Source organism: Opisthorchis viverrini, assembly GCF_000715545.1.
Source record: "Opisthorchis viverrini unplaced genomic scaffold opera_v5_79, whole genome shotgun sequence".
NCBI lineage: Eukaryota > Metazoa > Platyhelminthes > Trematoda > Opisthorchiida > Opisthorchiidae > Opisthorchis > Opisthorchis viverrini.
The window spans coordinates 1696349-1710206 of NW_008751737.1; the positions used below are offsets into that span (position 1 = coordinate 1696349).

At 43.6% G+C, this 13858-nt stretch overlaps 1 protein-coding gene across 1 annotated transcript in view; it reads right to left on the reverse strand.

The window, feature by feature from the left end:
• Positions 1-7280: 7280 nt before the first annotated feature.
• Positions 7281-13858, reverse strand: part of T265_04756 (hypothetical protein) — a gene marked incomplete at both ends in the record, with an annotated part of 30812 nt that continues 24234 nt past the window's right edge. Inside the window, 2 exons of the mRNA XM_009169569.1 lie at positions 7281-7445; positions 11369-11461. Coding sequence (XP_009167833.1) covers positions 7405-7445; positions 11369-11461 — 134 coding nt within the window. The remainder of the gene's footprint in view (positions 7446-11368; positions 11462-13858) is intronic.

Consider the following 13858-nt stretch of genomic DNA (forward strand, 5'->3'; position numbering starts at 1 on the left):
CAATAATCTCTTTATCTCCTCTTAACCACCTTTGGGCCATTTTAGCCATCGTGGCCAGGAAAAGTAATTGTGTTGGCGATCGCATTCTCTCGGTCGCTAACCTGAGCTGTTGCCCCAGAAGTCAGTAGTATTGACGGACGTGGTCAGTCCCTTTGTTAGTATCTATCCTGCTTCTAAGCGTAATAGCTCCACTCTCTTAGACAAGCAAACTTCAGTAGAGTGGTTGCACCTTGTTTACAGTCCACACTTGATAACCGATCGGTTAGTATCCTCTGTTGTGGTTGAAACAAACCTACCTCAGAGGAGCGGTCTATTGCTACTGAGCGCAGAAAAAACTGAACCGGCACCCGCGTGACAACGGGCTTCACCTTCTGGATCCAATTTGCTGTTTATTTGTGGCGGTAACCACACCCCCGGATTATCACCTGTTCCACAACCCACGATCTGTTTCGCTCTTCTTGAGGCTTCTCAAAAAGGAGGCTATCATAAACGGAAGCTTCCGCTGGATTCAGTTGAGTCTCCCATCAAAACCATATGACAGTAGTTGGCGAATGTTTTAAACTTGTCCAGCAAACATTAGGTCTTATGAGTTCTATGCGTAGTAAATCAAAATTGATGGTAGGTTTTCCGGATGTCTGCCTTAAGAGAGTGGAAGCATCGTGAAACAATAGGTGGTCTTAATCTGAGTATTTGTGGCCCGGGTGAGTTGTTCAGCGGAGTGGAGTAAACACCCACCTACTCACGTACTGACGGTTCCATCGCGTTGGGACGAAACGTTTGCAAGCCAGTTGCCAAAGCCCAGCGGTTAGTCTGGATGGCGCTTCTGGAAACTTCGTCTTTTCATTACTTGTTGCTTCTTACACAGGGAGGAAATCCTATCATTCGTTGTTTTAGTAATGCTGTTTTCTCTTATCCCTTCTCTTTATGTCTGACCTTAGTCCGACGCTCGTGAAGCATTGGAACGCGCAGCCTGTGAAAACAGAAATTCAGCAGGTGTCGAGTCTTCCTTCCCACGGGACGTTCATGCTAACACAAGGAGGGATCCGCGTATCGCCCAGCAAAATACAACTCGAACAGGATTGGCTAGACAAGGTCAAACTCCGAAAACGGCAACTAATCCACCGGAAGATGGAGGTGACTTCAGCGAGACGTCATCGGAAGATGACCAAGATAATGCTGTCTAAGTTCCCCACGATTGCCGCCGGGCCCCCTGGATATATAGATGGTCAGCTTTTATGCCAAAATATATACATTATACAAATTATCTGATTCACACGGTCTAACCGATGGCAGCTTTTTGCTCACTATATAACGGACGCTTTTGGAACTGCGTTAATCCGATCAGATTTCCCTGCAACCCCCTATTAGAACGGTTGTACACATTCTCAACTGGCCCTAGTTTTTTTACACAGCTGTATCTATCTATATCAATGTTTACCTCAATTATTTTACTGTTAATTCTGACGCGGATACATATCAGTCAGTTGAACTGCTGTGATTCTTGTGCATTGTACGCGCTACATTTCTTACACCTTTTCGCCTGTTCATTATCCACCGCATTCATTTGCTATATTTTATAATTGCTGTTTTGTATCCTATTTTATGGATTATGATGAAATTCCGATTCCTTCATCCAATACATTAGCAGTCGAGTCTTTTTCTAGCAGCTGAGCGTTCTGTTCTTGGGATAGAAGGGGCCCGGAATGCCTCGCGCCTCTGGTGTGTAGGAGTAGGTATACCTTTAGTGGCCATTCGCAAATCCTATGCATATTTGACTGGATTTCGTTGACATAGTCAGCCGCCGGATAGGCCCGAAGGTCTTGCCACGAGTTCCAGATTGATAGGTCATTGGTCGAAACCCGTACCCTACTTTTGGTTCACCTCTTTGTATGCCTTTTCCATTAGAAAAGTTTGATAAATCTCTCAAGCTGACCTGACATAAACCCTAGAGGGTACCGATATAAACCTAAGGATACTGTTTGATTTACTTTCAGACGGCAGTTCTCTGAGACGGGATTTGTGAGCTTCAGAAATTTCGCGGATGCGAACTGCGTAGGTACGCCTACCGGCTCCCAGATTTGCTCAAACCGACATCCAGTGTAGGCTTAGTGATGGACTCCTTAGGCCACATGGGGACTACTAATCCGTCTTATCTGACCTTACTGGTCCAATTTTTCACTTATCCCTTGAGCCGACTTGATGTCAAGTTCAGTCATCCCGAGGGATGCAACCCTCCGGGTTTCCTGCACGGAGTTAAAGTAATTTGGTATCGAGCCATTCTTGGATTAGCATCGACACACGAAGATTCTTATCGGAGACCTTATAAAAATAACAGTACACCTTAGCAGGTATAGTAATCGAGGGTAAATTGGTGACACCTTGATTTATGTACTTTACCAAGGAGGCTCGGAGGCTACGCACTGAACGCACTTCACAGCTATGCGTTTTGCTTCTGTTAAAGCGTCCTAGAACTCACGTTGCCCTCATAAATGCTACGAGAGATGACATGCCGACGAGACAACGGTATTTACTGTGATTCACAGAGTTCCTCGTACATTTATGGTAGCTAATCCTCAAGAAGACCCAAACGTCATCTTATCGAGAGGAAATTTCGTTTAATAGGGGTGTGCTTGCCTTCGCCCACCTGCAGTTAGCGACAATGTCCGGTTTTCTCGGTCCGTCGTGGTTTCTTTTCACTTGCCTCTGGGCCAACCGGCTCTTGTGTTAAATCACCAAGCCAATGCAAGTCAAACTAATGTATGACAGTAGCGATTGGAAGCAATCAATGTGTGGTTCGGGAAAGGTGACTGAACGCTTAGCTGCAAAAGTACAACAGGCGTCTGGGCCAACCGGCTCTTGTGTTAAATCACCAAGCCAATGCAAGTCAAACTAATGTGTGACAGCGATTGGAAGCAATCAATGTGTGGCTCGGGAAAGGTGGCTGAACGCTTAGCTGCAAAAATACAACAGGCTCACAACGTTGATTACCGATCGGCGATACACATTCTACGTGGTGAGGTGATATCGGTCGGCTATTGTTTGTCAAGCGAACCGCTTCTGTCCTCTCCTCGGAACAGTCCTGAACTCTAGGAACGACAAGAACGTCAGCATCAGCACTCTAAGCATTCCCCTGCAAGTTTTTTAAAACCAGTTATGGCTCTACTGTGGAATATCCAATCGGCCAGGTGATTTTCACATGAGAGTATACTGACTGGTAATCCGTTGGATCATTAGTAGCTTGGGTGCATTCGTTGGTAAGTGATCAAGTGGACGTTGATCTTTTTGCCGAGCTTGGTAAATGATTTCCAGACGTTTCGTCACCATTGGAAGATACAATCAGTATGCTGTTGTGTGGGTAGTTGCTATCTTCGCTTACATAGTTTACAAAGCGCCGCTTTAAGTTGCAGCCTGATCGGCTATTGACACTCATTTCACTTGGAATCTGATTGGTTGTACTATGATGTGTGTTGCGTTCTGGTCTGTATATCATGCGTTCGATTGCTTCACCACATACTAAAGTTGTCGTCCATTGTTTCCTGCTCTGATTGGTCCACTCGTGATTTGTATTACTTCGTGACACATCTTCCAGTTCGCAGCTGGACGCTCATCGCATGGATTACAAGAAGCACAGATCGACCACGCATTAGCATTCCGATCGAAGCGACTTTGGACCCATTGTTATCCCTCGCACTCAAGTGGAGCCTAGGAGGTTGCTTGAACTTTAGACTGGACATGTCAAACACTGGCTCGAAAAAACTGGCTATTTTTTGTTGTTGAATGCCCTGCAGTCGTGATAGATTTTTATCTAATTCAATGTGGAGATATTAGTTTGGATAAAACAGCCAGCTGACCAGAACCTTTCACAGTTCCAACAATTTTCAGTTTGCTTTGGGCCTGACATTCACCTGGCCTCGGCATCGCATCAATAAGTGGCTGATGTTATCTCAAAACATCTGCGTACATAAGAAATTGTCTTGGTTTCAGTATGAAAGTGGCTAGGAAAGCTTCCACCTTCCTGACAGATTGATAGGATCTGTTTGTAAGAACCTCTGCCAAAAAGGATAATTAGCTCTGCATGCTAGAAGTCTCTTACAGATGTTTTGACGGAACACACTACCGCTGTTGTGTTCTAATGATTATAATCACTAATCACATCATCTTGGTTTTCAACAAAATAGGGCCGTTGAACGAAATCTCGTGCTTGCTCTTTAAAAATATGCTGTCAGTTCGACTTCCCAGGTACGATCTCTGTCCCGTGTTCCATCTTCAGCTTCGTTCACGGAGGACAAAGAGAACGGTGGAATAATAGCCATGTGTTGGAGGCGATGGACCGGTCAGTTCGCTGACTTCCAATGGTTCCTTTTTTTCTGGTATGATAGGGATTGGGAGAGCTACACAGTGACTGTGATAGGGTTATAAATACATAAAATAGTCGTTCAGCTACAGCATCCTTTCGGTGCCTGACTGCCATGCCACCAGAAGGAGGCACGAGGGCTGGGATACTGTCAAGTTGCCCAACCCTAGACAGGGGAAGTCGAGAGGCAGAGGTCCGGTTCGAACCACGGTTAGTTTATTCGCGCTCTAACTACTGAACCATCTCGGCGATAGCTTTGTTACAGCAAAGTCAGTGACCGCGTGCCATAAGCGTATCTCTCAGGATCACGGAACAGTTTTTGGTCTTGTCCCGGAGTTTTCATCCTAAGAGACGATATTCACCCATTGTGACTGGATGGACTGGTGGAGATTCTCGTTGCCAAGTTGTGGAGTGACCGCACTAGGTGGCCTGGTAAGTGAAGCAGACTACTCCGCGGGATCATTGACGACAGCTTTCATCGTCGTCGTAAGATCATCCGAACAAGGGCGTCTTCATTGGAGGCCAAGAGGCTGCGCTACCGAATCGGATTTGTGTCGAATTATCTGCTTATGCAACAACTCTTTGCGTACCCGTTGTAGCCAGCTGACTCTCTCTATGCTACGAAGACACCGGTGATCACGTTTGAACCTGCCCAACTTCCTAGGATCGGGGGTTGAAAGTCACAACCATCAATTAGGGCCGCTCTTGCAGTTGCCTTGTACACAACCTCCTAGCTTCAACAGAAATCGTTCTCACTGCCTTAAATGACGTAATTTGTTGAACTCTGATCGTGCCTTCACAATCCATACATGCACTTCATTTGTCATATCACATTCACATTCTTTGCAGCTGCTAAAACGCATGAACGGATCAACAAAATCAAGCTCTTCATTTTGAAGTATCAGATGATGAGAGAACAATGGGAAATCTTCAAATAAAATTGAATTTTTAAGCTGCAAAGGCCGTGCCGAAAACTGGTCTAGATGTTCTGTTTAAAGTCGTATGCAAGGAAAGATAGTCGTCAAACCAAAATACCTTGTCGTACGCAGAATCCAAGTTCACCGATCTGTTGCGAGACATGATTTAAATAGCTAGACTCGTGGTCCCTGGGCGTGTGCACTCCACGACAGGGTCCATGACAAAGTTTTGGACATGAAAAGTGGAGTAGACTGTTCTAACAATCTTCACTAGACGTCAGGAGACTTTCGTACGGTTGAGATATCGAAATATAGGGCGCAAAGATTGTTTACGAACTCCATGGGCAGCCCTTTCTGAACAGTGGTATTTAGAATCTTTCATAATCGAGGAAAACTGCGTTTTTCGGTCGGCGGTTGTCATGCCGCTTTTCAAGCACTTGACGCAACAGTATGTCACAACCAGTTCACCCTCAGTTGGGTTGAAATTATTCCGAGATTCTTGGTCTTACCTCACGTGCCGAAGTTAGACATCACAGTGTATAGCCGTGTTACGACAGGCCTGAGACTCTTATCTCAACAGTTGGGCATTATTCCTGAACACCGGTAGGACAGTTAAGTGGCCGCATTCTCCCGAAATTCTGCCATCCGGCAATCTATATTTTGGTGCTCCTTTTATCCGCTGTTTGCGTTTATTTAAATTAGGGTTCCTGATATCACAACTTCTTGGTCTCATTGGTTTCACTGTATATCTTTTTCATACCTGGTTCCATGTCACTGGCTTTGACAATGATTTAATTTAGGGACCGCATTCTAACTGTTTATTCCAATGTTGCAAACCTTATTATCGAACAGACACAACGCAAATAGTGATTCTGGTCTACTCCGTCCACTCACTTGAATCCGCTATAATTAGCGAGTTACGATCGATTTGAACAGTCTGCGTTATTTACGTCTGGAAACCAGACCTGGCATAAGCTATAGTACAACAAACCCTGCAAAAACCTTTCTTTCAAGCATCCCCAGGACAGTGAGGGGTGACAATTCCACTGAAAGCGAATTGTTCGGAAAAGGGCTTTGTACCCAGAAACGGTTAGAGAATGGAATCAGTCGGCTGAGTGCGAATGGAAACTATGTTACAAATCTATCCGATGAATATGATGATGATCAGTGTGCGCGCTGTCGCCAAAATGTTTGCAGGCTAACTGTCAGGTTTGGCGAGCACACTAACAATCACCTGATGGACCATTGTAAAAATATTACCAGAATTTCCCCATCTGATGAACCACAGTAATTTCCTCTCTGAAAATCGAGTTCAACTGAAGTATGTTTCACGTACATTTTGGGTCAGACAAGGTTTGGGAAATCGTTCCGCCGTGAGACCACTTTATTAATTTCGTCTTTCTTAAGACCACAAATCACAGTTAGATACCAACCGACTGGTCAATTTCAGATAATACTATCCTTGAACTGATGACCGGTTTCGGTGAGCGTCACAGTATCTCCGCACTAGGCAGTGCGCCACAGGGGAATTTGCTTAGAAAAGTATGGAGGGATTATATTGCTTCGCAGAAGCGGAGGGAGAAAGCCTTCTAGCTTGAAAATAACTGAAGTTTAGCAAGATTCTGGGTCAAATTTGGAGGTATTCGACGAAGCATCCGATGTCGTACACGATACAATAGTTGTTCCCCACCCATTTCGCTCAATGTGAGTATTTGCTTTTTTTGTGAATACTCTGTTCGCATGCCTTTGGTATTTGCAAAATCCGTATCAAGACATTGGATCAATGCTGTCTTCACTGTTTAAGCAGTAGACTTATTTTGGCAGTGGAGGGGATACTGTATTTTTAAAAATGTACCCCTCAACAACAGTCAGGGCCCAACATTTTCATATCGTGGTCTGCTTGGTTCTACCTCTGTTTGCTTCAGTTCCCTGAACATTCTCAGTTGTGCAATATGCTTCTGGTAAGTTCTCCCAGTGTACAAAATCCTCCTGAAAACTGAAAGCTTGAGAAAATGTTATTTTACTGGTAATTTTGAGTGAATCACACTGCGGTACAGAAACAAACAATGGAGAATAAGGAACGGTAAAATTTTGAAAGTTCATTGGTTAACAGTAAAATAATCGACCGCATGATCATCTTCCCGAGGATCCCTTATCGGTCTTGTCCAGTTCAACTGTATTGGGCTTTTATCCGCTGTTTGCGTTTATTTAAATCAAGGTTCCTGACATCACAACTTCTTGGTCTCAGTGGTTTCACTGTATATCTTTTTTATACCTTGTTCCATGTCACTGGCTCTGACAATGATTTAGTTTAGGGACCGAATTCCAACTGTTTATTTCAATGTTGCAAACCTCATCATCGAACAGACACAACGCAAATAGTGATTCTGGTCTACTCCGTCCACTCACTTGAATCCGCTATAATTAGCGAGTTACGATCGATTTGAACAGTCTGCGTTATTTACGTCTGGAAACCAGACCTGGCATAAGCTATAGTACAACAAACCCTGCAAAAACCTTTCTTTCAAGCATCCCCAGGACAGTGAGGGGTGACAATTCCACTGAAAGCGAATTGTTCGGAAAAGGGCTTTGTACCCAGAAACGGTTAGAGAATGGAATCAGTCGGCTGAGTGCGAATGGAAACTATGTTACAAATCTATCCGATGAATATGATGATGATCAGTGTGCGCGCTGTCGCCAAAATGTTTGCAGGCTAACTGTCAGGTTTGGCGAGCACACTAACAATCACCTGATGGACCATTGTAAAAATATTACCAGAATTTCCCCATCTGATGAACCACAGTAATTTCCTCTCTGAAAATCGAGTTCAACTGAAGTATGTTTCACGTACATTTTGGGTCAGACAAGGTTTGGGAAATCGTTCCGCCGTGAGACCACTTTATTAATTTCGTCTTTCTTAAGACCACAAATCACAGTTAGATACCAACCGACTGGTCAATTTCAGATAATACTATCCTTGAACTGATGACCGGTTTCGGTGAGCGTCACAGTATCTCCGCACTAGGCAGTGCGCCACAGGGGAATTTGCTTAGAAAAGTATGGAGGGATTATATTGCTTCGCAGAAGCGGAGGGAGAAAGCCTTCTAGCTTGAAAATAACTGAAGTTTAGCAAGATTCTGGGTCAAATTTGGAGGTATTCGACGAAGCATCCGATGTCGTACACGATACAATAGTTGTTCCCCACCCATTTCGCTCAATGTGAGTATTTGCTTTTTTTGTGAATACTCTGTTCGCATGCCTTTGGTATTTGCAAAATCCGTATCAAGACATTGGATCAATGCTGTCTTCACTGTTTAAGCAGTAGACTTATTTTGGCAGTGGAGGGGATACTGTATTTTTAAAAATGTACCCCTCAATAGCAGTCAAGGCCCAACATTTTCATATCGTGGTCTGCTTGGTTCTACCTCTGTTTGCTTCAGTTCCCTGAACATTCTCACTTGTGCAATATGCTTCTGGTACGTTCTCCCAGTGTACAAAATCCTCCTGAAAACTGAAAGCTTGAGAAAATGTTATTTTACTGGTAATTTTGAGTGAATCACACTGCGGTACAGAAACAAACAATGGAGAATAAGGAACGGTAAAATTTTGAAAGTTCATTGGTTAACAGTAAAATAATCGACCGCATGATCATCTTCCCGAGGATCCCTTATCGGTCTTGTCCAGTTCAACTGTATTGGGGGGGTTGAAAGATAAGAAAAAAGACTTTAGTTTCGTTGTGAGGTCTCTGGATTCCTCAAATACATTTCAAGTTCCGTTACCTTTCCAGTATACCTTACGCTCGTCCAACTGACGACACTGGGGCGCTTTGATGCCACTATCCTTGCAGTGGTGTTTCTGTCAATGGTGATGTTTACCGCAGAATCACAACAGCTGCCGTAATTCTAGACTCCCTACTCTTAGCACAACCAACAAGAAGTCAAGACTGCGCCATAAACCTGGAACTCTTGTCTAGAAGTTCTTATCGACACACACAAAACTGGAATAAAAAGTGATTTCGTGTTATGAGCCTTCAACTTGAACGTTCCTACTGACTATTAGAACGTTTTCACATTTTGTGATGGAGTTCGAGTGGAACTCAGTACCTTTGGTCGCATTTTGAGAATTTGATGTGGTAAGCTGTCTGATGTGGTTGCAGGGTGTTGGAGGATTGGTAGCTGGAATGCACTCATTGTTAGTTAACCAAGTGGTTGTTGATATGCCAAGTGAGCTTAGCAGTTCACTTTCACTGCCATCTTGCGAAAACTTTGCTTAATAGAACTCATGGATATTTATCTATCTAGCATAGGAGCCGCCGGAATATTGTTCGACACCATGGACCTGAACGCTTGGCTTGACGCTCACACTGCTGGAATGTGGGCTGCCAGCACGCTTTTTGTGGAAGTCATAAATAACTTACTGCTCACCACTGTTTTTCTTAATAAAATGAACGCTTTTTTACTCCCTCGTTCCCACTCTCCCACTCGTATCTGCCACTAAACCGGAAAATTTTATCAATCAGCACATACAGACACGTTTCCCATAAGCATGTTCACAAGTCCCCGGATTTGGTAGGTGGACATGTTCAGTCGGTGCGTTCAAATCCGTCTATGTATATTTATAACTCGACTTATGCTTACTTAACAGGTTTATGGAAGCACTTTTGGTAATTCAGTAGACTTACACTTCAAAACGGAACCGATAGAGTAAACACAAAATGAAACGAGGAATTCCAGAGGTCGAAGCTGAAGATTCTGATAGGGGATATGGTTTCAAATAGTTAACTCTAGAAAGCAGCCTTAAACGGGTTAAGCGCCTCATTGGCACTCATCAGAATCTTTCTTTGCGGATAGTTATTCTTGCTGCTCGTAGTACAAAGAAAGACAAATGTGTTGTTCTCTGAGTGGGAGAAAATGCCATCAGTTATGAAAGATCAGAAATGGGTCTTATTACGCAAAGACCTCATCTGAGGCTATCGTGCATAGATTGCTACAATTCACGACATAGGAAGGAGCTAATGGCCGTCGCGCTGTCGAGATAAATTAAATTTAATGTACCGAAAGTTTTGGAAGTTTACATAGGAAGCCAAGAGCGATTTCTATCAAGCAGCCCCTAGAAAATGAAGCCAAACACGTGTATATCAACCTGGATCCATACAGAACCGGGCAATCGCAGTGACTGGGGGAGTTGCGCTTCGACAGCTCATTCGAATATTTGACGCCAAGAATTCTTCGGCCACGTGAGCCATGCACGCACGTCCACTGCTGATACACACTAGCACATATTCAGTTTATCCAAATGGCGACAGGAAATTGATACCAATTGTCGTTTTTAGTTAGATAGGACGCTCTACTTATCGGCAGATGAAAGAGCAACTGAATCAAACTCGTCTACCTGTCATTGTTTTTTCTTCTTAACAGAAATTTCGGAGTTTAGCTAAGTGTTACACTGATCTGCCTCACGCAACCATACGCTCATCGGTTGGCCTAAAATACATCAACGGTTTAAGAGCTGACAGAAACAGTAACCATTTTCGGGCAAGTTTGGGAAACAATCGAAACAATCAAGACAAGCGACTAGGCTAAGAGGTTGTTGAGATTTGCAGCGGAAGAAGATTCAGTAAGTGACCAGTAGACATGGTCCAAATGAAATTCAGAGGTGAAATGCCTCGAATATCTGAAGATAACATTAAAGTCACAGCCATCATAGCCGTATAGGATATCATTTGAACACTAATTCTTCATTAATGTTTGCTTTGCAAAAATCGCTTGGTCCCTATGGGCCCGTTAGTGGTAGATCCATTAGTTGCTCAGAGTGCACTAATATATTAAATAAAGCATCTTATGGTGGGAATGTATTTCTGTTAAACGAAATGACTGGTCACATTCTAATGGAATTCCACATTTTGGGCATCTGCGAGAGTTCGCCAACGCACTATTTTCTTTTGAGTGGTGCTTGAGTTTCTTCTCCGTCGCCATAATAGTTTCTTATGTACTAAATAAAAATACCAATACTTTTTGAACCACGTGAATCTAGTTCGATACTTGTAAGCAATTTTTGGGTTGCACAACAAGGAATTCTCGAATACCACGACACTTACGTTTTATCAACGTTCGTGCGGCGAATATTCGCAGTTCCGTCATCGACAGACTGTTCCCATACATCTGATACTTGTGATTACCAAATCGGCACCCTGTACGGAAAAGTCATAAAGAACTGACGGGGAAGCGTACGTTTCACGGGGTTGAATGTGAAGTGATGGATGGAGTGAACAAGAGGGAATCCTCGACTGGTTCGTTGATCAATGAACTCTAGCTGGGAAAGTTTGAGAATTGAACCCATACCCACGGTTTAAACTAACTAAAGGATGTGGATTGACCTCAGGATCTTCAGCGTGCAATGTGCTGAAAAGTAATCCATCCACGTTTGTAGATTTTAAGTGCCGTGAAAGGTACTAATGTTGATATTATCTTTCCTCTTTATAGTTTCTCAAAGATACGCTACAGATGCTCCATCCAAGTGGTCCAGTTTGACCTGAAACTCTCGTGTTCGCTGTCCCGGGAAGTTTGATTGTAAATATTTCCCGACTGAGTCAAATGACATCGTCAGTGCTCACTGTACAAACCAACAAGAATATCCTGAGCTAACAAAGTTCCTCTTAACAGCAATCCTTCCATGTTTCGACCGTGGTGAATCAACTGGTGTCTGACTTTATGAATCTGTACTACTCCATAAATCTTAGTAGAATATCATAAACCAGTGGTTTTAGTCACCTCAAGTGACTACAACTCTTGGAACATCGTAGAAATTCCATTAAGCATATACCGAATTTCTTGTGGTCTTAAGAGTAGCAAACTGCTATGAAAAAATATTTATGCAATATTAAGGTATCACCGTTCTCTGGAGAGCTATGCTGCATGAGGTATTTCGACCTTATTGGTGTTGATCGGGTGGGTGTAGATAGGAACGGGCTGGTGACCCTTTGCCTATCCAGTTATGAAATGTGGACCTCAGTCCATGCGTCCACCGATCACTCTGGGACAGCAAGTGGTTTGATGTGTACAGTGTGAATTTTGGCACGACAATGGTTATAAATACGGTTTCTATGTGCGTACCATATTAGTGATTACTGCAATAAGTAGGTGGGTAGCAAATTGCATGATTTATTGCTTTTCGTCATCCATAGACAGTTGCCCACGTGAGAGCGATTAGCCAGATTACACAACCACGTTGTAGTCGATTAGTCTTCAGCGGCCATTAACCCTGCGTGTGTCCTGTATTAGGTAATATAAGATGGTTTGGAGCACGAATATACCTCACACCACTGCTAGGTTAGATGCATTCATGGGAGACGCGATTCCGAACCAAGCATAAATCTTGGAATTAGAGTCTTACCAGACGGATAGGCAGCAGCTGGTTGAAAAACACTGATAATAAACAGCTGAGTGATGTTACCATGCAAACGGATTACATCAGAGTCAACAAGCATATTGCTTCACAACCTCCTGGAGTTTCTGGAAATCCAATAAATTTGCGTTGACCTTTAGGTCCAAAACTGTCAAGCGAAAATGTTAAACTGTACAGTCCTGGTTTTCAGACGGTGATTTCAATCAACGGATGACTGACAGAAACAGGAATGTTAGTTTGGGCAGTGTGTGTACCAGGGAAAAATCCAAAGCACACAGCATCCGTTAAATAATGGGAAGTCTATTAGGGAACTGATCTATTCACCTTAGCCATCGGTAACCCTGGAATAAAGCAGTGATTGACAGTGAAAAATGCGCGCATTTGTGTGCACGCTGCCCATGACAAAATGGGATAACCTTAGGCTAAAGCTACTTGTCCTATACTCTATCTCGATAGTATACCTCTAGCAACCATGCAGTTGTACGAATCGCCATAGTTTTACAGTTATGCACATCCTATCCAAAGACCATATCACGAAGCTGCCGAATTAGCTCGTTTCTTTGTCCCACAGTAGATGGGCGCTGCGGTTTGATAACCAGAACTGCATGGTTAATGTTTATGTTGATGAAAGTTCTTGTGAATTCTTCATGCACCTCTCGAATGTCCCCTCTTGTCTGACATTAGTTCGGCAGTCGCCCGAATGAGTATGAGCCGACTTCTAAGGTGAACTGAATCACTTCACTTCAATGCATAGTTCCTTTACTCTCTCGCGAGGGTGGTCAGTGGACAGAGGTCTGAAAGATAGTCCCCTGGCCCTCCAAGTCATGGTTTGGAAAAATTGTGGCAGGTTATTTCCCAAAACTTGGGCTAATCAAGTAGTCTGAAGCTAAACATTACTTCCTTGAGGCCAGGCTTTTGAGCCCGAAGCGTTGAGTAAGGATACTAATCGTCTCCTTGTCTAGGTTTGGGCGCCCTGGCAGTATCAGGCCAAAAGAGGCTGTGAATTTTACACATGAAAGTTTCTTCATACCACATCCCCTGTCGTGCGGTGAAATCAGTCAGGTCGCCTTATACGTGGCACGTAACAAAGTGGATAGGCAAAATTAGCGTACTGCTGGCGTCTCCCAACACTGCCTTGTCGTCTCCCAACTTCTGTTATATTGATGGACGTCCCCTGAGGAAG